The sequence below is a fragment of the Fukomys damarensis genome, unplaced genomic scaffold, assembly GCF_012274545.1.
Source record: "Fukomys damarensis isolate Sample0158 unplaced genomic scaffold, DMR_v1.0_HiC HiC_scaffold_32, whole genome shotgun sequence".
Lineage (NCBI taxonomy): Eukaryota > Metazoa > Chordata > Mammalia > Rodentia > Bathyergidae > Fukomys > Fukomys damarensis.
The window spans coordinates 3,768,299-3,795,727 of NW_022900944.1; the positions used below are offsets into that span (position 1 = coordinate 3,768,299).

General features: G+C 36.0%; 1 protein-coding gene across 2 annotated transcripts in view; it reads left to right on the forward strand.

The window, feature by feature from the left end:
* Smarcad1 (SWI/SNF-related, matrix-associated actin-dependent regulator of chromatin, subfamily a, containing DEAD/H box 1) overlaps window positions 1–27,429 on the forward strand; it is a 64,062-nt gene that overhangs the window by 23,209 nt on the left and 13,424 nt on the right. The window contains exons 5-10 of one of the 2 annotated variants that reach the window (XM_010643689.2): window positions 561–661; window positions 6,159–6,260; window positions 7,549–7,630; window positions 9,355–9,746; window positions 17,914–18,113; window positions 23,942–24,032. In XM_010643689.2, the coding sequence (XP_010641991.1) occupies window positions 561–661; window positions 6,159–6,260; window positions 7,549–7,630; window positions 9,355–9,746; window positions 17,914–18,113; window positions 23,942–24,032 (968 nt within the window). Of the gene's footprint in view, window positions 1–560; window positions 662–6,158; window positions 6,261–7,548; window positions 7,631–9,354; window positions 9,747–10,038; window positions 10,401–17,913; window positions 18,114–23,941; window positions 24,033–27,429 lie in introns of those variants that run through there. The other variant, XM_033757843.1, reaches the window with a different exon arrangement.

A 27,429-nucleotide genomic window follows, 5' to 3' on the forward strand; every position in this document is an offset into this window, starting at 1 on the left:
ATTTGCATTATGGAATGAAGTAGGCAGAAACAAGTATTAATTCTAACGTGATTATTATGCCTTAAAGGTCTATGGTATTCAGTTTTATTTTGTAATGGCATCTTAAATTTACAACTCAGACACTGTAATGCATGTGCTTACCTTGAGTATTGTATAAATGCACAGTTTGGATTCCTATAAGTTAATGTTAGTCGTACACCTTTGCAGGTTTTAGCCGTACTTTCATGTTAGCAAAACTATATTTAAGTATTTGCTCTCTCAAGGTGAAAGCATTTCCTAGATAAATGATGTACAGAGTATACTTAATTATCTATTTGGAGAGAGTACTTTTAGCATTAGTAATGTGACGGTTTACAAATACTGCATCACACTGAATTCTACTTTGAGAAGACTACAAAGCATGTTCACTTTTCCTGCAGTCTAATCTATGTGTAGGAGAAAGAATATTAGCCCTGAAAGATAACTGTATGGTCAACATAATACATTTTACCTTTGTTCTAAAGTAAATTAATTACTATTATTCCTGTGTAAAGTTTGAGTATACTTCTTTATTTTAAAAGGTGGTGGGCCCAGGAAGAGAAAATTATCTTCTTCTTCAGAGCCATATGATGACGATGAATTTAATGATGATCAGTCTTTTAAAAAGACAAGATTGGATCATGTAAGTTACGTTTGTATTGCAGTATCAAAATTAAGATATATTAAGTCTGTAGGTATCAGACCTGAAAATCCACGTAAATTAATCTTTCTTCCCTTTTGAAAATCCCTTCAATAGGATTATAGTGCAGCAGTGTTTACTTTGGGCTCACCATTGTGCACATCTTTGTAAACCACATTTAAGTTGCTTTCTTTAGCTGCTCACATTTCCCAGTGCTGTGGATGGTGGCTGAAGGAGGGGCAGCAGTGAGGTAGAAACAGTACCTGGAGGGTCTGCACTTGCAGGTGACCAATGTCTCTGCAGCCTGCTTCAGTCCATCCGCACATACCCCATGAGGGGGGCACCTGACTAAATCACCTTTTGGATTGATCGATTGTTGCTGTAATGCACAGTTTTTGGTTTGGTGGATCAGATATCCAAGTCATGTAACGATTCACACCTCATAATTACCTGATGTTCTCTTGTCAACCATTCTGTTGCTATCAACATACTGTCAATACAAAAACTGTTTAAAAGTATTGCACTTGGTTCTGTGTTTAAAATGTGAATTTTTTTTCCCAGCGCAGTTAATATGTTGGAGAACAGTTTGATGAAAGCCAAAATTTGTACGCATGTGTGTATGTGCTATTTTGTCTATTAAAAATACTAGGTGAACACAAAGAATTGCTCCTAGCTGAACAAGCCACACGGGAACATAATATATAAAACATACACTCCTCAAACATCTGGCTGCGTCATTTTACTCTGTATTATCTTACAAGATCTGTGTTTCCCTGTCTACTTTGAGAGCTTTTCTGTTTGAGAAAAGCACATTCAATACCTCAAGCCAGCCTAAGCATCCTGGCTCAAAAATGCCATGTGTTACATGCAAAAAGAAGCTTTTCAGTAATGAGAAGAAGCTGAGAGGAAAAAAATGGAAAGAAATGAGAATATATGGTAGATCCCAAGCAACAGGTATGATAAACCTCATTGTGGAAATGTCACCAAAATAAAAGTATATGCCCAGACCAGATTCTAGTGCTAAATCAGGAAGAAGAAAGCATAAAGAAAGAGAAGAAAAGGAGAGGTTGTTGAACACTGGGATTCAAGAACAGTGAATGAAAAAATTAGGTACAGCCTTTCTCACATAGATCGTTGTTTTTACACTTAAGTCGGGAAAGAGAAATCACTGTCTTGCAGAAAGTGATTCCTTTTAATGCCACTAGTGTTTGCTTTAGTGATTTCAAGCAGTGTTACAATTTCTTAAGCTTTCAGCTTTCAGACATAGCCATTAGTGCAAATGAGAATTTCCCACCAGTGATAACAGAAGTAAACTGAGAAGTCAGCTGTGCACTGAGTTTAATTCTTGATTTTGATGGCAGAAGTACATGTCATAAATTCATGCCTTGAAGAACCCGAATCTCAAAGACAGAAAACAAGTGCCACAATTTAAGGCTCTAACGGTGATAACTCTGTAGCAGTGCCAAAGGGAGGCTTTAAGCTGCAGCCAGTAATAGTTTATCACTCTTCAAAATGTAACCTTTGTAAAAGGAATTTTTAATTATCCTTGATTCCCTTCTATATGGGAAGAATGTGTGGATCATTGACTATGTTGCATTGGTGTATTTACTTAATTCTTCCGACTTACTGAGATGATTATAACAACAAAAACTTCCAAAACAAAAAAATTTAACTTTAAAAATTCTCACAGTGCATCAAGCTGTCCCTCCCCAAAAGTAGGACTCAACCCCATATCATGTCTGTCCTTTTTTCTCCAAAAGCCACCTGATACAACCCCTTGAAAAGCTGTAATGGCATCATTTTTAACTTACATATAAAGTGAACATTTATGATATTAATTTCTACTACTGAAGGTGAGAATCTAAAAATAATTATGGAATTTTGGAAGAGGTTTAACGTTAGAATGGCATTATTGTCATTGTTGTAACCTAGAGTGATAACAGTAAAAGTGCTTATCGTCAGGCATAGTGGTGTATGCCTATAATCTCAGCACTCTGAGAGGCTGAGACAAGAGGATAGTAAGTTGGAGACCAGCTTGGGCAACTTAGTGAGAGGCCCTGTCTCAAAATAAAAGGCTGGATATAACTCAGTATGAAGGCCCTGGGCTCAACTCCCAGTACTGGGGAGGAAAAAAAAGTGCTTGTATTACATGGGATGGAAGGATCTCATTGACCTGATTCTTGATTATGAAATACTTGATCCCAAAGGAAAAAAATTAAAAATTCCAAATAAGCTGTGCTGATCTACAAAGAAAAACAGAATAGATATGAAGAGGTATAAAAGGAAGGTATGTGAAAGCTTCTAGGGTCCCACCCTAATAATCTTCACTAGCTTGTTGCTGATGGCTGTGTGCGTATAGAAGATACTGACAGCCATGCTGAAAGTTGAAAGGCTAGACCGTGTCAGCTTAATACATCAATTTACGAGATTTTTAAAAACAATTAAACGGATTTAATAATGCTAAAGGTAATAGAATAGTCTAGTATGTCATCCAGATGAATTTGGAACTATATAAGCAGCTTTATTGTAAAATCAGGAGGCTAGCAAAGCAGCAGAAATAGTATTTATTTAAGTGGGTGTGGTAGCACATGGCTATAGCCCCAGCACTTGGGAGACTGAGGCAGAAGGATCATTGGAGCCCAGGAGTTAGACAGCCTGGGCAGCATAGTGAAACCTTGCCTTAAAAACAGAGAAATATCATTTACTTGTTACTTATTAATTGTATTGTGAGCCAGTATGGCAGAGGTAACACAAAGACCAACATGTCTGCTGTGATTTCTCTTGAAGCTTGCCAGAGACTTTAAGGTAATGGTGGCAAACCTATGGTGTGTGCTCCATCAGTCTTGTTTGTATCATTGAAAGCTCTAAAAGGTTTGCCACCACAGCTTCAGGGTATCTTGCCACCGTTCCTTTGAGAAACCTTGAATCTGCTGGTCATGAGGCTTAAGTGCGGAATGTCTGGTACTATACCCTGGACCTGCTGCATAGCTTTCTCAGTCTGGGCCCCATGTATAATTGATAAGAGACCCTTCATAGTAGATACAAGCAGCACATACTGTAACACCTTGCCTTCAGCATTCGAACAGATCGATCCAGTTGGTGTGTCTCATAGAGGCAGATTAGGTGCAGTTCTTTTTAGGAGAGGAGTTTGCAATGTGCTTCTGACCAGACTCTCATACAGTTAATGAAAGTGATTGGCCCCAGAACTTGAAGTTGATTATTTCCCACTCGGGGTCTTGGACATGCTAAGCACAGACTCTTCTCACTGAGCTACATGCTTTGGGGGGAAGAAATTCATTTAGCATAGTCACCTTTTTTTTTTTTTTTTTTTTTCTTTTTTTGGTATCGGGGATTGAACTTCGGTCCTTGCGCTTGCAAGGCAGGCCACCGAACCACTGAGCTAAATCCCCGGCCCCAAAGTCACCTATTTTAGAGGGGCTAGTTCTGTGGCATTTAGTACAATCATAATATTGTATACAAGGACTCAACCTAGTTCCAAAGTGTTTTCATCACCTCATAGTGCTATATTCATCCAGTAGCTGCTGTTTATTCCTTTCTTCCCCTGGCAGCCACCTGTTTGCCTTCTTTCTCTGCAAACTTACCTATTCTGTATTGTTTGTTTGTTTGTTTTTTGGTACCAGGGATCGAACTTGGGTCCTTGTGCTTGCGAGGCAGGTGGCAGACCACTGAGCTAAATCCCCAGCCCTCTGCTTTATTTGTAAAATGGAATTATGTGTGACCTTTTATCTTTTTTTTTTCCCTTGAGATGGGGTTTTGTTTTGCTACCCAGCCTGGCCTTGAACTCATGGGCTCAAAGTGATCATCCAGCTTTGGACTCCCAGGTCGTTGGCACTACAGGTGCTTGCTGCAATGCCTGGCTCAGTGTGTTTCATACGGTGTTTTCAAGAGCCATTCAGATTGTGTCATCTATCTGCACTGCATTCTTTTTAGGGCCAATAATAATCCATTTTATGTATATGCCATTTTTCTTTGTCTAATCTTCCATTGATGCCCATTTGATGTATTTTTTAAAAACAGGAATGTGCTGTTTGAACAACTAAAGTTTAGCAAAATCTATGCTGTGGAAAAATACTGATCTAGAGTCAGACACTTGTTATTTTTCCACCCTAGCTAGCTATTCATTTGTGACCTTTTAGATACTTAGTCTTGGAATTTTAGTGTCCTCACTGTTAAGGATGGCAGTATGAATTTCTGAGGGTTTTGAAACACTTTTCAAATACTGCCATGTATTCCTGGTCAAAATCCCATTGCTCCTGCTGTTTCTGAAAGAGACTAACCTTTGGTTATGCAGTGTTAATTGTGGTTTACTTCAGCCTTGTAGCTGATCCACTGTTGCTGTGCTCCAGCCCAGAGAGCCCTCTTCCTTTATAAAATACATGTAATTTTCTTCCTGTGGCAAACTTCATGGCATTTTTTTCTTCACTGCCAAAGATCAAGCTCAGGGCCTAGTGTATTTTAGGCAAGCACTGAACTAAACCTCCAGCATTTTATTTGGCTCTGTATTTATTTGTTTGTTTGTTTGTTTGTTTTTTGAGATAGGGTTTCACTATGTAATTGAGACTGATCTGAAACTCACTATGTAGCCCAGGCTGGTCTCGAACTCACAGCAGTCCTCATGCCTCAGTCTGTTTGGCTCTGTTTTATATAACATTATCTTGTTCCTGTGTGCTAGAAGGGTATCAATCTCAATTTAATTCTTCCTACCTCAGTTATACAAATAAAGATACTAGTTCAACTGTTGGATATAATAAAGTAGGTGAAAGAGAAAATGGTGGACTGCTTTCCTGTTTTGTTTATATAGCATGTGATCCAGTGCTTAGCAGAGTTCCTTAGCTCTTACAAGATTTTTCCTACACGTGAACACAAAAGATTTGTTTTTTTAATTTAAATGTGGGATTTAGCTATTTCAAATGAAATGAAGTAAAAGAAAAGTGAAACTGTACATGTAGCCACAGTTATTTCTAGATTAACTTTAGTTTTTATATATAATTCTACTCAAGTCCTTTATATCATTTCACTTTTGTTACAATTGAACAATTAGTATGTAATCAATTCTGTGATTCAGGACTGAAATAAAAGTTTTTTTCTCAGTCTTGAAAACATAGATGGGGATAAAATTATAAACATGAAATATTTGTGTTACTTTTATAACTTGTCATTGTTTTGGAGAAGACTTCATTGTGAATTATATTAGTTTTAAGAACTTTACAGATTTTGTAGATTTGTCTCATTTTGAATACCGAATAGTTTGTATTAATGGATATGAGTACTCAAGCTCTTTCACCAAACTTAACTCAGCAGTATTTTTATCCTCTAAGACAAATTTGTCAGTGTTCACATAAACAAAAGGAAACATTATATTTTTCTGATCCAATTTGTAATTTTCACATCGAGTCAAAATACAGATGTAATAAACTTAATATCCTTTTTATGATGATGACTTAAAAGTTTGTTTTTTTTTTTTCCCTTCCTCCATTAGGGAGAGGAATCAAATGAGTCTGCAGAATCTAGCAGTAATTGGGAAAAACAGGAAAATATTGTATTGAAACTGCAAAAGGAATTTCCCAATTTTGATAAACAGGTGAGCAGTAGGGTATAGAAGTTAATTTGTGTATATTAAACAATTACAAAATAGTGTTTAACCATATAAAAGTTTGAGGCAAGTTTTATATTTTTATAATTAAAGTTCTCTTTTTATCAGTGTTACATAAACTGTTTTATGCTGCTTTTGAATTCATTATATTTTTTTATTTATGAATCAAAGTAGTAACATTATTAGCCGGGTGTGGTGGTGCACACCTGTAATCCCAGCACTTGGGAGGCAGAGGCAGGAGGATCTCTGTGAGTTCGAGACCAGCCTGGGCTACATAGTGAGTTCCAGGTCAGTCTCCACTACATAGTGAGACCCTGTCTCAAAAAAAACAAAACAAAACAAAGTAGTAGCATTATAACCCAAGTCATAACAAGCATACTTTAATAAATCTTGTGAACTCATTTATGAAATGTAAATCATCTGGAAAGCTATCTGTTGTCCTTCCCCATCAAGTAACTGCTTAGGTTTTTCTTTTAATATTTTCATCTTTGAAATTTCTTAGAAGAATTTTAAAGTGTAATATTGCATTTCAGTGCCTTAAAATTCCACAAGCTTTGTTCTACCACTCAGATAGTAAGATACGTATCAGGTGTTTACAGAGTGCTCAGCATGCCATTGATAAAGGGCCTCCTTCGCTGACTCCTTTGTTGGGGTGCCCGTTTACCTTTTGGAGCACACTTGCACTTGCATTGGTTCTTTCTATCTCATGCTGCGCGATCTGCTGAGTTTGATGAGCTGCATGCAAAATCTTATTTCTGTCCCCATTCTTTACATACACTGAAACTATGTGTAAAAGCCTAGCTACCTGTTGAATTTTCTTTGTTTGTTTTTTGTTCTGTTTTCATTTTTGAGGTGGGATCTCACTACTTGTTGAAGCTCACCTGGAACTCAACCATGTAACCCAGGATGGCCTTGAACTCAACAGTAATCCCCCTGCCTCAGCCTTCTGAGTGCTGGGATTATGGCCTGCACCACTGCACCTGGCTTTGAAGTTTCATTTTTAACTGAGCAAACATTTTTTGATATTTTAGTAATCAGAGTATTTCACAGGAAGAACTAAAAATACCAATCTTTCTTCCCTTTGAAGACTGTGGTACATACATACAGTACATTTCAGAGAGGCACTTACACAGAATGCCTTTGTAGTGCAGCCTAAAACAAATACGAAACAGTAAGGTATGAATTTTGTATGTTCCCAGGTGATTAGCATAGTTTAAGAGTTATATGAATGTTGCATTTTGCTACTTTGTAACAGCCATTGATGACTTCTTTCCAGGAACTAAGGGAAGTACTCAAAGAACATGAGTGGATATACACAGAAGCCTTGGAGTCTCTGAGAGTGTTTGCGGGAGACCAGGGTAATGACCCTATGCACAGGAAAGCGTATTCCCAAGTCATCTCACTAGAGAATGGGGTTACAAAGTGTTGGAAGTAATGATATAAAAAATTTTAAATGACCACTTCCTAAATGTCTTGACCTATTTATGGCGGCATAAAAGTAAAATCAATAAGCGTCCTTTTCTATCTTGCCAGTGTTTCTCGATAGTCCAGGTTTCTTTTACACTGTGTGTTTGAATGTAAAAGCAACGTTATTAATATTTGAACAGCTCTCAATCAGGGTGGGTCTTGCAATTGATAGTCTTACAATCACTAGTCAGATGGCTGATCTGCACTACGTAAACTTGTCAGACAGCATCATAAATTTATGTTGGTGTGGAATGAAAGTCTGAACCCAAGGGATATGTTCTCTAGAGAATGGTAAAGGAGAGAGTTGGTCAGCAGAGTTGAGCCATACGTTTAGTAACATCCCTTACCAAGAATTGAGTAAACTTAGCACTTCATAATTGCAAAGCCAGCTTTAAAAGCCTACTGTTGGAAGGAAAAAAATGGCACAGTGGCTTTAGGTGTTTTTTAATGAACACTCAGGAAATGTTGTGTCGCCAATATTCTTGCCTAGAGAACAGTACTGTGTAAAAAAAGAACTACCAATATCATCCATTTTTAGGCCAAAAAATGATTGACAAGATCCACATAAATGTAAATAAGTTTGAGGAATACTTCATCCAGTTTCTTTTCCTGTTTTTTATGTGCAAAAGAATGTATGATGATGTTTCTGAAGGCCCTTTATTAATAGAGAAATAAACATTCTAACTTAGTGCCGTCACCCCTCAATATCTGTGGGTGATTGCTTCAGGATCCCACGATACCGAAACTGCTGATGCTTAGGTCCCTTGTGTAAATTGGTGTAGTATTTCCCATACCTACCTCCCATGCACTTTAAATCATTTTTAGATTATTTAATAATTCCTAATACAGTGTAATGGCTATAGAGTAGGGGCTTTTCTTTTAACCATTTAGGGACAGTGATGAGAAAAGAGTGTGTGTATGTATGTATATATATATATATATATATATATATGCAGTACAGATACAAAGTTTTTTCCTAACATTTTTGATTTATGATCAAATCCATGGATTTGGAACCTATGGGCACAGAAGGCCAGTTGTACTATAGATTGATTGATGCATATTTTTTACTGATACATAAAATAAGGTACCTTCTTTCACAGACATAGAAATTAGATGAAATATGAAAGGTTGTTCAGAGAGCATAGCAATACTTTTCAGTGACAGTATAGCATATTTTTAATACCAGTATAAGTAGTGATGAACTCCGAGTAGCACGTGGATGGTGGTGGAAGGGTGGGTTGCAGCGTGGGCAGTTGAAGCAGGCCTGTCAGTCAGCCTCCTGTCCCAGCGCATCGCTACCCCTCATACCCATCAGCGAGGCTCAGCGCACAGCTGCTGTGGCTGTGCAAGTGACAGAGGAATCTCAGACCTTTGTCAAAAATGGAAATTTATATTTATTTTTTTTAAAAGAATCACCAGCTTTTGAAACTATTGTTAGTACATAACTTCAAATCCTGTTTTAATGTTTTTCTTGATGTGTCATAATTTAACAATAATTGCAGTTGAATTTTTCAGTATAAAGGATATGTAAAATTTAAGTATTTTTCTTATTTGAAGTCTTATTTCTTTATATATTTCTAATTTAGTTACTGTTTTTGTCTTTTATACACAGATATGCAATATGCTTCACAAAGTGAGGTTCCCAATGGAAAAGAGGTTTCTTCAAGGACTCAAAATTATCCTAAAAATGCACCTAAAACAAAACTGAAACAGAAATTTTCCATGAAAGCACAAAATGGATTTAACAAGAAACGTAAAAAAAATGTATTTAACCCTAAAAAAGTGGGTGAAGACTCTGAGTATGACTCAGGTTCGGATGCCGGCAGCTCCCTGGATGAGGACTACAGCAGTGGGGAAGAGGTGATGGAGGATGGCTACAAGGGGAAAATCCTCCACTTCCTGCAGGGCGCCTCGATTGGTGAGCTCACTCTCATTCCTCAGTGCTCCCAGAAGAAGGCTCAGAAGATAACAGAACTCCGGCCCTTTAACAGTTGGGAGGCTCTGGTAAGGCTACATTCTTTTCCCCCTGTGTGTGTTTAATTTACAGTACCGTTTACAGTCAAGTTGTCTTCAGCCCAGGAAAGCATAGATGGGTGGCCTTAGCCTGTGTAGAGTCAAACATTACTTTCATTGTAAGCCAATAGTGTTTCAAATAGTGTCATATGACCTAATTTTGAATGAATTAAGGGGTGATTTTCCTGAAAAAAATCCAAGCTGATTGGCTGGGAATACTGTCACTCATTCTTTTGCATAGAAACTTGGTTCATTTCACTGCAGAAGAAGAAATTAGAGCTTTCATTTAGGAAGGAGTTGTTTGCTAGCTTGTTCTGATCTGTTACTGCTGGACGCCATGCACAAAGCAAGAATGTAGCAGCAGAAATGTAACTGCAACTGCTTGAAGAGCAATAGCAACATCCAGAGGAGTTCCATGACTCAAAATGCCAGCCTGGGTGTTTCAGGCTTCACCACAAAAGAAGCAATTGTTTGTTTTCTTTTTCTTCTAAAAGTGATAGCTCAATCTCTAACATGCTTTTCTTGGTTAAACATCGCCGCCATTTTATGGAGTGTATCAGGCTGCAGCGTTTTTAATGGGAAAGATAGAAAAATTTGTGGAAGCCTAGAATTCAAGCTTTAGGTGAAGGGAAGGCATAAACACTGGTAAGTACTCTTTGCATGATCATTTTGTGGAGTTTAATTTCCTGTAAACAAGATTTATCCAAAATACCTGCATTTGAGTTTTATAAATGTCAACAGTCATCAAATCTTGCTCCTACAGAGCAATGTAAAAACTCTTAAATTTTGCTTCAACTCTTACAAGACTGGTTTTATAGCGTGAAATGTGTATAGGCCCTGTAATAAAAGCAGTATGGGCAATTTTTTTTTTTTTTTCACAGCTTTTGAAGATGAAGTGGCTCTGGCTGCTTTGTAAAGCTTTTCAATACATTTTATTTTCTGAGTTACGGAGCAAAGTTGAATTTGTGGTTCATTGTATACCTGTGACGAACCTAAATGCGCGAGGATACCTTGTTAACTGATAGGGGAGAGTCCCTGCTCAATGGTTGCAAGAAGCAGTGTTTTAAAAATTAAAATATTTGAAAAGTAGAAACATTGCTAGTACTTTGAAAAAAAAGACCATTTGTTTTGCCCAAAGCCTTTGCTTTTCCAGAGAACATCTGTCAAAGCAGGCCTTTTCAAAACTTGTTTGGCTTTGCCTGAATGATTATTTGTTAAAGTATTTGCTGAAGGGCTTTCTTGTTCTTCTTTTCTTCCTTTTCTTCTTTCTTTTAATCTTTAATGGTCTCCAGTGTTGTTACAGAGTTAAGTTGCTCAGGCTTGTTGAGATTCTGATTTATTTAATAAGGAATCCAATTATCTGCGCTAGTTTGTTTAGTCGCTGTAACTACTTGCCCAGATACCTTAGAGTAAAAGAAAATTGTACAATTTTACCAGCAGTATGTGTGCCAGGTTTTTAAAAAACTATTTGGTAACTTAACATGTAGAAAGCATATTTCCCCTACTAATTAATTGGCATAGTTTAAATTAGTCTTGACATGACTTTGGAAATCATGCGTTGCTGACTTAAACCTCCTATTTGCACATTTCTAAAAGTTGAACATAGAGACTATATTGTTCTAACCAGTGATCCAAATGTTGAATATTTTATATAATAGTTCAAAATAATCTTAAAAGTAGGCTTTCTTACTTGAATTCAGTGAATGGTGTTTATTGTCCTGAGAAAAATAGGGAAATTTTCCCAAATTAAATGAATAAATATATAACCTTTCAATTTCAGTTTAATTAGCACTTTTACCGTCTACTGGTCAGTAACTTTAGAGTTTGAATGTAACTAGATTATAGAGCAGCTTTTACTAGGTCAATATTATGTGTGTTTTTATGAAAAGTTGTATAGTTTATTCCTTTTCTTTAATCATTAAAGTTTGATAGTTTATCTCTAAACAACTTTGAAACAATACCAAAAGTCCTTTTTTTTTTTTTTTTTTTTGGTACTGGGGATCAAACTTGGGGCCTTGTGCTTGCGAGGCAGGCGATGGAAATACTGAGCTACATCCCCAGCCCGCGAAAGTCTTTTTGATAGATACTATATTTAGAAATTTCTGTGACAGTTAATATGAGGTTTTCGTCATGTTGCTCAGTTAAAACCTTCATGAGAATGACAAGGCATTGTATATTCGTAATGGTTTGCTGATATCTCTAGGCAGCTCTTTCTTAAAATTATTGTTGAAACTTCTTTAAGAGTAAAACTGGAAATTATTAGCGATACCTTTTTAACAAAAACAAAATTTGATAATTTGCAGATGGTTTTTTTCAAGGTCTCATAAGTGTGCTATATGTAATATAGAAAACAAATACAGATGCTTGCAGCCATTTAGTACTCAGCCATTTAGCAATCAGCACAGTCATTTTATTTTTTATTTTTTATTTTTTGGGGGGTTTTTTTTGGTACCGGGGATCAAACTCGGGTCCTTGCGCTTGCGAGGCAGGTCACCGAACCGCTGAGCTAAATCCCCGGCCCAGCACAGTCATTTTAAATTGAGAGCACACACTTTATATTGCAGTGATTGTCTTGCCAGAGATTATACTTTCTAAAAATTCTTTCAGGTACTCCAGTTACCACATCTTACGTGAGGAAATCTTTTTTTGCAAAAGTGCATTACCCAGAGGTTATTTATATTTGCAGGTCATTTTTTACCCTTTGCATCAAAATTAAAATAAATGTTAAGGTTTCTTTATAATTTTTCCATTTTACTTGCAGTTTTTCTACATATAAGCAGTAATTTAGTTGCTCATTGTAAGAAAACCAAATCATTAAATTAGGTAGACTTTGGAAATGTAGCAAGCCAAGAAAAAAAAAGTCACTAGTTTAAAAGCCAGCATTGTTGTGATGAAATTGTTGTTTTTATTGCTAAACTGCACACATTTGATGGCATCAGTTCACCAACCTCTTAACTGATTTTGTCTAGCTGCATTGTAATAAATAAACCAGAATAGTAATGTATTTAGACTAATCCATTGTTTGTGAATAGTTCAACCTATAATTTTCATTATATGCATCTGTTTCAACATTTAGATTGTGTAGATGTAGATTTCCTGGGCTGTTAACCAAGCACCTCAAGCATAGTTCACGTTGTATACTCCATGCTTCTTGTATTACTTAAATGTACCAGTAACTTGGACCATTGATCTGGGGGGTTTTTTTCATAGTTTTACTCAGGGATTTCTGTAAAATGTCTAAATTTATCATGGCTTTGTAATGTATATACTCTTCCCACATACAGTGGCTTCATTAAGTTTTGTTTTTTAAGATTACTGTACTGGCCTTTGTTTTTGTATGCATTTTGATAAGCTCTTTTAAAAAATTACATCTGCATCTCAAGTACTTTGTAGACTGCTTCCCACTTTTTCTCCTAATGAATAGGATTAGAAATCTGTCCTCAGGCTGTAACTTGTTTAGGGATTAAATAATTTTATTTAAAGAATTTCCACCTTCCCAAAGAAATGCTAAAATATTTGTACAGTAAGAGTGACACGCTGTGGCAAGAGTAGGATATTTCAGCTGTAGGCTTCTTCTGAAAGCCCTTCAGTGATAATTAAGTTTGTAATCCAAGAGATCGTAATCAGGGCCATATGGATACCCTTTTTCTCGTGTAATTATTCAGCAAGTAGGAATTATATATTTTTGTTTTCTTTCCCATAAAAATAACATTTTTGAAAATGATTTTTGTGTCACATTGAAACAGTACATGAAGAAGAAAGTGAAGTTTACCTAAAATTCTACCAAATACTCACCACTTAAGATATTTTTGGCATTATCTGTTTATGTGTACATCTGTATATTTCGTGCCACGTAAATAGGGTTGTATTTTCTGTTTATTAGTAAAATTAGATTATATCTCGCATTTTCAGGGTACTTTAGGTATTTCTTAAATCATTTTTTGGTAAAGCTCAATAGCCTATTAGGACTGTTGATTCTTCTTCGTTCAGACAGAAATGTTCTTACTTTAGTTACGTGGGTGTTATAACTTCTCACCCTGAGTTAATAAAGACCATTGTAGCAGTACTTACTGGCTTTCTGTTCATTTTGGCCAAATTTAATTGTCATTATTTGTGCTTGCATTTAGGATTAAGAAGTAAAATAACCCTGTGAGCTGTTCTCCCTCATACTCCTGGCGTCTCTTTCCCGGCCTGTTGCTTACATCACTGCTCCCCTGGTCACCTACAGTTTCTGGGTATACAGTGCTTGCTGGGTTTTCAGCCTTCTATATCGTAACATTGTACGTGTGCTGCCAAGGGAGAACTGCTGTAACATTGTAGAGGAGTGGATTCAGCTCCCTCCTCTTTGTCCTCTTCGCCTCACATACCCACTTTCAGTTTTCCAGCCTCACTTTGTTGTGCTAGTTTTGAAGATCATGGATACTGTTTATGTGGTTATAACTGTATGAATTCCTTTTGTAAATGAGCTGTGTAGTGTATTACCATACACGATTACTTTTTCATTCTTACTCAACATTTTGTTTCTCCAGCTCTTTGTTGCCTTGTTTTTGCTTGGTGATGTATTCTTTCATCAGAAGACAGTAATGCACCTTGTGTAATTATTAGCAACTATTGATGCTGTATGCCTAGATCCATAATTCAATAAGGGCTTGAAAAATTAATATTTTCATACTGTCATTATTACTTCCTTAACAGCAATCTATAAAAAAGCACTCTTGTACCTACCCTTCTGCATATTTGCTGTCTGTATGCAAAATGTAGAGTATGTGCTACTTTCCCTTTATCTCCAAGTTCTCCAAATGATGACTCGTTGCTGCTACATTTTAACTCTTTCTTATGATTTCTAAATGACGTATATCCAGTTTGTATTTTAAAAAAATAAATGAAAGAGCCAGTTATGATGGCACATACTTGCAAAATCCCAGCACTATGAAAGGCTGAGGAAGGATGATCACATCTTCCAGCCCAGCCTGGGAGTCTTAGTCCCTGTCTCACAAAATAAAAAATAAAAAGGGCTGGGATGTAACTCAGTCACAGGCCTTAAGTACAATCCCTACTACTGCAAAATTAAATAATCAAGATACTTTATAAATATATCAATTTTAAATTTATGAGTTAGGACAGCTTAAACTGTGAGTTTGGAATTGTGACTGGTAATTTTTCATCTCTTAGGAAGATATAATAGAGATCTTTCCTTTCCAGAAGCTCTCCAGAGGCAGAAGAGTAATCTGATAATTGCCCATCAGATTATGACATGTTGGTTTTTTCCCAAATGACTTGTTACATAACATGGGGTATTTTTAAAGCAATGTTTCAGCTTTAATTTGTATATATTTACTTAATATAGTCTAATACTGCACCTGTTTGAAACAGTAATATGACTTACATATGTGAAGAATCTTAGTAGTTCATGTTTTATTTCCTTAGCTATCCCTTAGAGAATAAAAGTTATATATGGGGAGAGTGATGATTATTCACCACTGAGCTTACACTGATGAGTTACTAACCTTCAAAGATACCCTAACATCTCTCGACAGTAGTAGTGGATGAATATTTACCTCTCTGTGCTTCTGGCACATTTTAAAAGCATCACCATTGTGCATAATTACAGTGTATATTATAAGTGCAATAAATACGTGTTTAATTCCTCAGAACTGTGATGAAAGGTGCTGTAGAAATTAGCATTTATGCCAGGCAAAATGGTGCATACTTGTTGTAATCCCAGCACTCGGAGGCAGAGGCAGGAGGATCGCCATGAGTTCCAAGGCCAGCCTGAACTACGTAGTCAGAGACTGTCTCAAAAAGAAAAAAAAGGAATGAACATTTACCATGTGCTCCCTTGTTAGATAAGTTCATTTTAATCAGTGAAAGAAATCAGGTTGCTTGTGCTTTTGACAGTTGAAACTACAACCTCCTTTTTGCACTTATCTCTTTCCTGGCTTTCCTCTTATCTACCATGCATTTTTTTCTTGCTCTTTCGTTCTGTTTTAAAACTTTAAATGTTACATTCTTTGGAATTTTATTCTGTCAGCTGATCTTTCAGTTCCATGCACTTTTCCACGTGTAGGCACGTTGCCATCTCTGACTGATTTGATGGCCACCTGTGCACCATCTTCAGCCTACATCTTTTCCCTACATTCTAGGTCTGTGTATTTAACCTGTCCTGCTCCTCTTCAAATTTGACACCTATCCCAGATTTTTAAATAAATATTTGTTTTGTTTTTGGTGGTACTGAGGATCAAACCCAGGACCTCAAGCCTGCTAGGCAAGTGTTCTCCCACTGAGCTACACACGAGCACCTGAATTTAATATCTATCTAGAATCATATTTCCCTGTCAGACTGGTAAACTTACTTCAGTGTCTCAGTAGACAGCACCACTAGTCACTTGGTTGCCCAAGCCAGAATTGGGAGTCATGTTTAACTCTCCCCTCAGTCACATCCCCACACTGAGTGGATTCGATTCCCTAAATAACACAGACAGCCAACTTTTCTTTGTCTACTGTCTCATTTCAGAGCTTTCCTTGCACATTTTTGCTTTCTGTCAAGACTTAAAATATTGCCAGAGTGCTGTTTCTGAAGAAGAAATCATGCTGAAACCTTAGCAATAGTTTTCTGCTACCTGCTTTCTAATCGAGGCTCATCTGTTAGTTCACTAGGATCTGACATACTGCCCTTTTGGTGAAAATAGTTCTTTGTTAATTCTGGCCTTATGAAAAGGAATTCCTGGAGCCTAGAATTTATTAGTTCTTTTGATAGGTGCCTGTGAAATTGTTTTTTCCTTTATAATACCAGTTGTTGCACTAAAAGTTCTTATCTGTCTTTCCCAATAAGCCATAAGCCACACAAGGCCAGAGACTATCTACTAGGTGCCTTCAACAGGTCAAGTAGTATTTGCTAAGAAAAACAAGAGCTTACATACTAAGCGGTTGTTGGCTGCTGAACAAAATTCATTTATTGTTACCGAATAGAAGACATCAAGTAGTTCTTTGTACATAAAAGCATACAATTTCTGTTCCTTCCTTGATTAATCATGTTGGTTCTCTCACATACACACACCACTGTAGAGATAAAATAAACTTTTGGTCTGTAATTGTTTTATTCCATTTAAATGAGGATTTCTAAAGGAACTATTTAAAGCATTGGTATCTAGCCTACTATATATGTATAGATCTTTTCTCTGGAAAGCACAAAGTAGGGCTTACCTTGTGATTTATGAATGTTAGCCTTGTAGACATGTAGAATAGAATGCAAAAAGTATTTCACAGTGCTGTTTTGTAAAGTGTTAATTTTGTTTGTTTGTTTGTTATTTGGTGTTTTGGTTGTTTTGGTACTGGAGATCGAACGGACCTTGTGCTTGCAAGGCAGGCAATGACACTTCTGAGCTAAATCCCTGACTTTGTATGTCTGTATTTTTGATGGTGGTGCTGGGGCTTGAATCCAGGCCTTCACATGTCAGACAAACATTCTACCACTGAGCTGTTCTCTCAGGCCCATAATTAACTTTTGATTCATGTAATATTTTTCCACGTACTTGGTAAAGTATCAAATGACAAACAATTAGAGTTTCAAATCTTAAACGGTCTGTGTATAAGAACTGCATGGTTATACCTTGATAATGGATGAGGAAGAATGTTTTAGGAAGGTTGATCTTACAGTAATCATAAGTTTAAAAAAATGGAGATAAGTCAGATCCATAGTTATTATATTTTGGTATTTTTATCTTTTTGTTGTTAAGAGAGAAAGGTGCATCTGAGAAAACTCAATAGGAGATATTAACACACCTTGATAATTGGTATTTACATTTTTATAGGAAAAGGTATATTTTATTTCAACATAATGAGTTTGAAGTGACAGTGAATGTGAAACACTATTTAGATGTGAACATGAGGACTCAGGTTCTTTTAGCACTTCATTAAGTTGATTAATGAAAGTGTAAATAAATTCTTCTCTAAAAGAAAGAATTTGCCTATTTGAAGCTCATTTTGGTTTTTTATTTATCTGGGGTTTTTTTTGTTTTGTTTTTTGGTACCAGGGATTGAACTCAGGACCTTGCTCTTGCAAGGCAGGCAGTGGAACCACTGAGCTAAATCCCTGGCTCAGAATTTGCCTTTTTGTGTGTACTATATCTGACCTATTAAATTTTTTTTCATTCCACAGTTCACAAAGATGTCTAAAACTAATGGCTTATCAGAAGATTTGATATGGAACTGTAAAACATTAATCCAAGAAAGGGATGTAGTTATAAGACTTATGAACAAATGTGAAGACATTTCAAATAAATTGACAAAACAAGTTACCATGCTTACTGGTAATGGAGGTGGATGGAACATAGAACAACCTTCCATTCTAAACCAAAGGTAATATATATTGAATACTATCATTACTGTATTTCAGTTATTAAAATATTTGAGCAAAACATTTGAGCATATTTTTGCAATGTGCCTAGAGAAATTAAATAAGATTCAGCCATTAGTATCAGGAGAGATCCCCCCATCCCTGCAATGGCGCATGGTGGTGTATGAATGGTTTCTCATTGCTCCCCTACCCCCCACAGGGTAATTTATTCTATATAGTTGTACACTAGTGGAGTGGAATGGTGTGATCTTATACAATCTGTGTCTTTCTTATCTGATAACAATTTTTTATATAACCACAGAAACTAAAAGGTGGTTTTAATTACTCCTATAAATTTGGTGTTTGTAAAAATGTCATTTACTTAATTCTAACTGTAAAACTTTGTTAACCCAAACTTTTAATTATGAAATTATTAAAATATCCTATATCAGCAGTAAAGTATTTTTTGAAAAGCTGAGTTTTAAGTCTCTTTTTGGAGTAGAAGCACATCAGGAAGGAAAATGGAAAGATACTTGTATTAAGTAGATAGATACATAATTCCCCCAAATTGCTACTTTCAATAAAATACCTTGCCAAAACTCTTGAAAAAAATAAACACTAAAAACTGTACAGCAGTCAGTGCTTACTAAAATGGCTTTTTTTGTCGTTGAGAACTGCCACACTTTGCATGCTATTGAGGGATTGGGTTGGGGAAATTGTTTTGAACTTATTTTAGAAGTTAATTTTTAAGTAGTCTGGAGACTCAGCACTGTTCAGAAATACTTCCTTTATTTAAAAAAGTATGAAATTGTTTGCTGTAACGTTATAGCAGCAAGACCATAGAGATAATCCTAAAATCAGGGAGTAACTGGAATAAATTATGGTATATCCATACTATACAGTGTTGTGCAACTTTAAAAACATCTGTTCAGAATATTTCTAGTAGGTATTTTAGTAAAATGAGCACTAAGGTCTCTTTAATGATTGCCTTAGTTGTTGATTTTAATTCTGATATTTTTCTAAGTTAATGATCAAAGCATATTTGCTGATCATTGGTTAGTAATAAAGATCAAGGTATAAAAAAAGATGTGGTTACTGGCCTTTAATAGTAAGCGACAATCTTTTCTGTGCCCTTCTAGGGTGCTATGGGATGGTGTAGGGGAACGTGATGCAGTTCCCACAAAAGAAGCTCTTTCTCTGTTGCATAGAAAGAACTATATCAGCAAATTCATCTCCTAAAAGTGTAGTTGGAGCTGCTGCTTCTTGTTCTCCAGCATTGGATATGGGGAGTTCTTCACTCTACAAGACTTACCCAGTTGAGTCTACTTTATCATAATTTGGATTTTAAAAATCAAATGCTTTATTGCATCACTTAAATTTTTTTTCTCTTAAACCCATATTCACGAAGTTGTAAATAGTATGATCTGGTAATACACTATCCTTTTCATTAGACTGAGGGCTTTTGTTGTTTTTTGGTTTTTGTTTTTAAGACATTTAATAGGTAAGGGGGGAAATTTTTTTTAAGTACTCAGGGGATCTAATCCAAAGTACAACTTCCAAAGCCTATAGAGGTCATTTCTTCAGAGTTTACTTAAGTGAACTTTTAGGGGTGGAATTTATTGTCTTGGTTTCTGTTTTCAACCACTATGAGTTGCATAAGCAGTTTTTATTTGGTGTACTGGCCAGGCAGTGTATTAGCACACACAAGCATAGGCGGTCCTAGTGAGTATCTCATCATGTTTGTGTTGAACCAGGGCTTTGCACATACTCCCCAAGTGCTCTGCCAATGAGCTGCCCCCCAAATCCTTGGGTCCTTCCCTTTGCAGAATAAAGTCTTTGTAGTACAGTATGCTTTGAAGCAGTACTAATGTTAATTGTTCAGTCTGCATTGCAGGTTTATGTGAATTATGATAGGAGAAAATTTGCCTTTGAGAGATAGATATTCCAGAACTCCTGCTAAAGGTAGTCTTTCTAGATGGCCATGTGTGTTGGCTCCTGCCTGTAACCTCAGTACTTGGCAGGCTGAGGCAGGAGGATCACTGGGAGTTTGAGGCCAGCCTGGACTACATAGTGAGACCCCAGCCTGAGCTACATACTGATACCCTATCTCAACAGAAGATAAAAGTTTGTAGAGGAAAATAAAATTTCTGGTCTATACCTCAAAACCATTATACAGTTTTTATTTTAAAATGTTAAATATAGTGAAGAAAAGGGAGAGAAAACTCAGAATGCTTATCACAGATGGAGTCATCTCTAAGGCTTTAGCAGTTAGTACAGAATTTACCAGCTTTAAAGTGTTTTATCACAAAAGATTTCTCACGTGATCTGTATACAGTGTATTAGTCCCATGTGTCCTGCCCTTCTGTCCTGTCCTACTTAAATCTAGCAAGATTCTAATCTTATCCTGAACTTGGCAGGACAGATTCCCCATCCTGTTGGTTCTGTGCCCAGCTGTGAGCCCACTTGACATGCATGAGTGTAAGTGAGCCCCACGTGGTGACAGTCTGACTGACTCAAGTGCTGGACTGTAAATACTTCAGCTGAGTACTCATATTAGAACCCCTGATGCACTCGTATTTTCAGCAATCATGTCACTCACAGTTCAGGGCAAGTAGCACCTTTAACTTGGCGAACCACTCCAGACAAGTCTTTCTCATCCTGAATTTCCACACTTTAAGCTCAGAATAAGCACATCAGATTACACTGCTGTTTCTGTTCCGGGTATTTCTCACCTTTGAAATCAATTTGGAGGCCATACTCTTAAGTGAAATAAATAGGACAAACATGCAGATACCAAATTGTTTCCTGGTGTAAGAAACTAAAAGTGTAAATGAGGATCAGATTGTATAATTGATAATGTAAAATAGGAAGAAAAAGGGTAGGAGAAATGGGAGAGATGGGGAAAAGGGAAATATGGAAGGAAAAAAGGGAAACAGTCTTTGTAAATAGGGAGAGATGGAAGGTTTGAAGGAATGGCAAGGGAATGGGGAAAAAAATAAGAACCAAGATCTGTCATGTAAAGGTACAAGTGCCCAATTATGAATGTAACTGTACTGTATACCTAAAATGTACCAATCAACTTAATAGGGAAAAAAAAAAGAAAATAATTTTGAAACTAGTTTCTGTGTCAAGGAACATAAATCCAATTTCCCCTAACAAGTAACTTCAGAGTAACCTGCTGCCTCATCTTAATGATCTCAGAAATCCTTTTGTTTTCCTTAGTAGGTAAGAACAGCATCAGTTTAAAGATGGCTTGTCAGACATTCTTCAGAAAAGTTCTTAGTTAAAAAGACCTGACCAAATCTCTCTATTTTTTCCCAACTATGTTTGTAGTACATCAAGATTGTCATCATGAGGCATTGGTACATATGTAATATGTCTTAATTCTTTTTATTTCCATTCTCCTTACTCCCCCCTCCCTCCACCTCTAGATTTCCTACCCATTTGTAAACAATCTGTCTCCTTGTTTCTTATCTTTTATTTTGCTCTTTGTATTACGAGTTTGGGTTTCTCATATAAGAAAAGCTATGTAATGTTTGAGCTTGTATGTCTGATTTATTTCACTTCACATTATGGCCTTAAGATGCATCTGTTTTCCTATAGATGACTCAAATTATCCTTCTTTATGGCAAAGTAGTACTCCATTATGTATAAATACATTTTCTTTATTAATCTGTTGCAAATCCCTACATCTTATAGCTACTCTGTTTTTAAAATTTGTCTAATAACTTGAATCCAAAATGTCTTTTTCAGAATTGCATTTTCATTGATCTTTTTACAGTCCAAAGTACCTGTAACAGGTAGTACTTTTGTGATACTAAAATACAAAGGTATTTGTAACTTAAGGATATCTAGGAAGAGGAGCAAATTTACCAGTACATTCACACCTACATATTTTTTCAACAAATAATTCAATATAGTAAGGTTATTAATATCCTAATCAAATTACTTTAACAATGTTTTGTGAGCAAATCATTATTTTAATGAAAACTTGCAGTAGATGCTTTTTCTCACTGCTTCTTCAAATTTGATATCTATAAATATTTAATAATCTCAATGTGTTAGTGATACGTTTCCATCATTTTTGTTGGTCAAGAATATTTCTGAGGTATTTGTGATAGGTTGGACTTTGGGACAGCACGTTGGACCACAGGTTCATTTACAAATGATGTGCTGTGCCTACCTTATCAAGTTTCATTTTCATGAAGTGTCAGCTTTGTGTGTAAAAGATAACTAAACACTAGTGTATTGAGAAGGACCCAGAAAAATAATGGAGAATTCAGTGGTGGGGTGGTCAGAGAGATCTTTTCTATTTTTGTTATGTAGTGCTGAAGAAAGGAGCTTCAAGTTCTCTTGCTGTAGACCCAGATTTGTAGCTGTGTGGCCTCGGGCTATATGATCTCTAAGCCCTAGAAATCTTTGCATATGTAAGATTTTTGTTTTTGCAGTAGCAAAGAAATAATATTGGCTAAGAAGGCAAAGGATATATATTTTTTTTTCTTGGTACTGGGGATTAAACTCAGGACCTTGTGCTTGTGAGGCACGTGGTGGCACCACTGAGCTAAATCCCTGCCCAGGACATTTTGTTAATACAGCAAAACAACTATGAAGATTCTAGAAAGACTGGTTATTTTTCTTCTACCTATACTTTTATTTTTTTTAAAAAAAGAAAGTTTATACATTACCTACCCGACAGAATCTTAGATTCTTATTTAAGGTGGACATCTTTCAACCACACCAGCCCCCACTTATGTGCCTTAGTTATGTCCTGACCTCTTCTCTAGGTACAGACCAAATACAAGAGGAAGTTAAGGGGACATGATAAAAGCTGGAGAATGGGAGTCTTAGCCGAGTCCTGTGTTTATAGGTTAATATGGGGTGTGTGATGTCCTAGGGAATATGGGAATAAGCTTAGGAGTGAAATTGACTTCCTAAATTAAATCTTAGCCTTCATGTCTGTAGCTATAAAATCTCAGGCAGATTATTGAAGATTGAGGGTTTTATTTTTAATCTGTTTAAAATGATGACAATAGCTATGTTATAGGATGCTTAAAAAGTTAATGAGATGATATCTGAAAAAGTGATGGCTGTGTTTCTATAGAGGTGTTCAATAAATAAATGCAATTTTACCACTTGAAACATTTGAAAATAAATTTTAAATTTATTGTAACTCTCCTATATAAATAAGTCTTTTTGAGGGACTAGTTCATGTGTTTCCAAGGTATTGAATAATAAGGTATTGACACGTACATGTTATTTTCTACTCAGTGGTGCTCATTGATGTTTAGCAAGTGCACATTTGTGCATGAAACACGTATTAACATACCCTAGGCCTATATAATCTAGAGTTAAACATACTACTGATGTAGGGGTGATTGGTACCCATACAGAAAGGATGCATTATATCAGCCTGACAAAACCACAAATTATGTTTGTGGATTTTGTCCTATAAGTTCCTTAATGTGCTAAAAATCAAATCAGTAGAACTCAGTTTTCTAGGATAAATTTGTTTGGTGATATGCTATAATTAATTGTTAATATTGTGCTCATTTATGGAATTAATTTGGTAGCATTACGCTATGGTCAAATATGGAATTATTTTATATATTTATATTACCAGAAGAAGTAATTCAACAAATCCAGAATAAAATTTGAGAAGATTAAAAATGAATATGCTTTGAATTTTTTAAAATAGATGTACATAGCTTGTAACGGTATGTTAAAAGGTAAGGCTAAATATGGGTATTGCATTTTTTGTGTTCATGTAAACCCAAGTCTCGCATGAGAATGATGTATAGAAAATGAATAAAAGTATAAATCTATAATATTTGGTTAACTCTTTTCTTACCAGTTTGTCACTCAAGCCCTACCAGAAAGTTGGTTTGAATTGGCTGGCATTGGTACATAAGCATGGACTTAATGGCATTTTGGCAGATGAAATGGTAAGTGTATTTCCATTACTCTGGGCTATCTTATTGTTACTGAAAGTCTTCCTTGCTGTCATTTAAAACATGACATCTTCCCTTGCCATTGTCATTTAAGCTGTTCTCATTTTAGCATTTACCTTGTGTCATCTGTGTGTGTGTGTGTGTGTTATTGAGCTACATCTCCAGACTTTTTTTGTGTGTGTGACAGATTCTCACTAAGTTGCCAAGGATGGGCTCAAACTTGCAGTTTTCCTTGCCTCAGCCTCCCATAGTGCTGGGATTACAGCCATGCATCCCTATACCCAGCTCACCCCTCTGTTTTCTGTTGACTCTTTTAGTTTTAGCCTTCTTTACTCTTCCCTAAAATGAAAATAGGTTTATTGCCTTTCTGATTATTAAGTTAATAAATATGTGTTGAAAATTAAATATTACATAAAAATAGGAAGAAGAAAATCGAAGCCACCCACAATCTTAAAAATAGTTTGATGTCTTTCTAGATCATTTTGTTGTGCAGGTATATGTATGTATACATGTATATATTTAAATATATATGTAATACTAAGTGACATTGTATTGCACATGTGCTTTTTTAATCTGCTTTTAAAATTTTAATGTAACAGATCCTGTCCTTTTTTTAAAATAAATTGTATATATGAGCAATATCATTCTAGCCATTTTATTATTAGTTTTCTTCAGAGTCTATTTTTTACCAAATCATATTTCTTAAAGCTAAGCTCACATGTTTGTTAGTGCTCAGTCCTTTAATCTAACACTAACTTCATCTTTACTTGTAAAAATATTTAAGTATGCCATGTTCAGTGGATAAATGTCTATTGACTACATGTTTTAAATTGTACTTTGGTTCCCCCCCCAAAAAAAGTAACAAAGATAACTACACTGGTTTTCTTGTTAACTCCTAGGAAAGTAGTTTTTAGCATTGTTAAGACATATTCCTACACTTACTTCATTCTCAATAAAACCAAGATGTTGTTCATATTTATCTAATAGAAAAGTAATACAGAATTTCAAAATACTTTATAGAAATGAGATACGGAATAAAGAGCATTGTAGTTGTATAACTGGACTTGAGAATCAGACCTAGGCTTTGAGTCCATTTAATCTTAATTGTCAGCCAGGCTGGATTAAGAAACTGCTGCATAGGTGATTGAATCATGAGGTGCCATACTTACTGGTGGATTAACCCACAATGTCCATAGCTGAATGTGCTGTTAGGAGGTGGGTCATTGCGGTGTAGCTTTGAGGCCACACCTTTCACTGATACTCTTCCCTTCTGCTCTGCTTACCCACTACTGTGAAGTAAGCACCTTTGCTCCACAGACACCTCTACCATGAAGTTTCTGTTTTATAGCCAGCTTACCTTGGACTGATGCTCTGAAGTCATGAACCAATTAAACCTCTCCTTCCTTAACTATGGGTGTCAGGTACTTGTTCTTGCTGTGGGAAAGGTAATCATAACCAGTCCCAGCTTCACCTTTCATCATTTGTCACATCCTTGCCAGATGATCTAATCTCTCAGAACTAGTATTAATAAAATATAGATCATTTTGGGCTGGGGATATAGCTCAGTGGTGCCGTACCTGCCTCATTAGTGTGAGGTCCTGAGTTCGATCCCCAGTACTGGGGGAAAAATACAGAAAGATAGATAGATAGATAGATAGATAGATAGGTAGGTAGGTAGGTAGAGGATTTCTATATCCTAAGATTGTGTCTGGTGTCATAAAAAAATAATGTGTGTGTGTGAGAGAGAAATTATTTGTGTTACCTGAAAAGCACTTTTTTTTTACCCCTTCGGGAATACTGGGAATTGAATCTAGGGCATTTGCAATAAACTATAATCCCAGTCCTCCCTCTCTGTTTCCCTCCCTCTCTCTTTTGCTCTCTCTCTTTCTTTGAGACAGTATCTTGCTGTGTCAGGTTATTCATACTGAGCGAAGAATTTGTATGTTCCTGCCTCAGCCTCCTAGAGTGCTAGGAGGGACCACCTGCCTTAAAGTGTATTATTTTTAAGTTGGCTTAGTCATTGAGGGATGTGGTAACAAAAATATCACAGACTGAATAAGCAGCAGAAATTTATTTTTTCTTGAATTTTCAATTTCTTGACCTTGAAATTTCAAGGTCAAGCTGCTGGGTGTTTTGGTTTCTTCTTATGAGGCCTCTCTCTTGCCTTGTAGACAGCCTGTTGTTTCATGTCCTCAAGTGTCATTTTCTCTGTGCACCCATCCCTGGTATTTCTCTTCTTGTCAGGATACCAGTCAGATTGAGTTAGGGTACCACCCCATTACCTTATCTAATTTCCTCAAGAGGCCCTTTTCCTAAAGCACAGTCACACTGCACACTGGAGCTTTAGTATTGAGAGACACACATTTCAGTCTATAGCAGGTAGGTAACATTTAGTCCCCCACGGATACTTGCCCTCAGCAGACTTTGCTTTTTTTTAAATTCCAATTTTGCTGAAGTCAAATTTGCTTATTGCAAAATGCATAAATATACACGTTAATGAATTTTTGCATGTATCCACCACCCAGAACAGCATTTCCATCATTCCAGAAGATTATATTCCTTTCCAACTATTATCCCCACCACTATTCTGACACCTATTACCAGAGATTTTTTTTTTTTTTGTAAGTATAGAGTAAATGCAGGATTTAGTATTTGGTTTTGATTCATTTGGTGCTGTATAGTATTAGAGATTTAGTGTGCTTCTTACACCTAGTACCAGATTTTTTTTTTTTTGTAAGTATAGAGTAAATGCAGGATTTAGTATTTGGTTTTGATTCATTTGGTGCTGTATAGTATTAGAGATTTAGTGTGCTTCTTACATGTATTGGTAGTCTTTCTTTTCTCATTACTGTGTAGTATGATAGTCCACACCACAGTTTATTCTTAAATTATGAAACTGCAGGGCTGGGGATTTATTTAGCTCAGTGGCACTGTGCCTGCCTCACAAGCACAAGTCCTGAGTTCAATCCCTGGTACCAAAAAAAGAGAATGAAATTGCAGCATGATAGAGTAGCCATATGTTTAACTCTAGGTAGTTATGGGTCGTAATGTTCAGTTCCTCCCTTGTGCGTTTAATGTTTGTCATATGTAAGCTATAAGTAAAAATAAGTTCTTTGTTATGCAATACAAAAATTCCTCTATATTAATGTGTGCTATGTATAAAACAGCAGTTCAGATTCATCCAGTGTGCTCATTAAAGTAAGTTACAGTGTCATTTGGAGATTGTAATCATTCTAGCTATCATTTGAGAATTGTGAATATAGTAGAAATTCTAAATTGAATTATGGGAAATCAAAAATGAATATAGCACAGAAATAATTCTTTTTTTTTTCTTTTAGGCTTTCAAAAATTATTTCTTACTTAAATTTTATGTATTATCTTTTGAACTTTT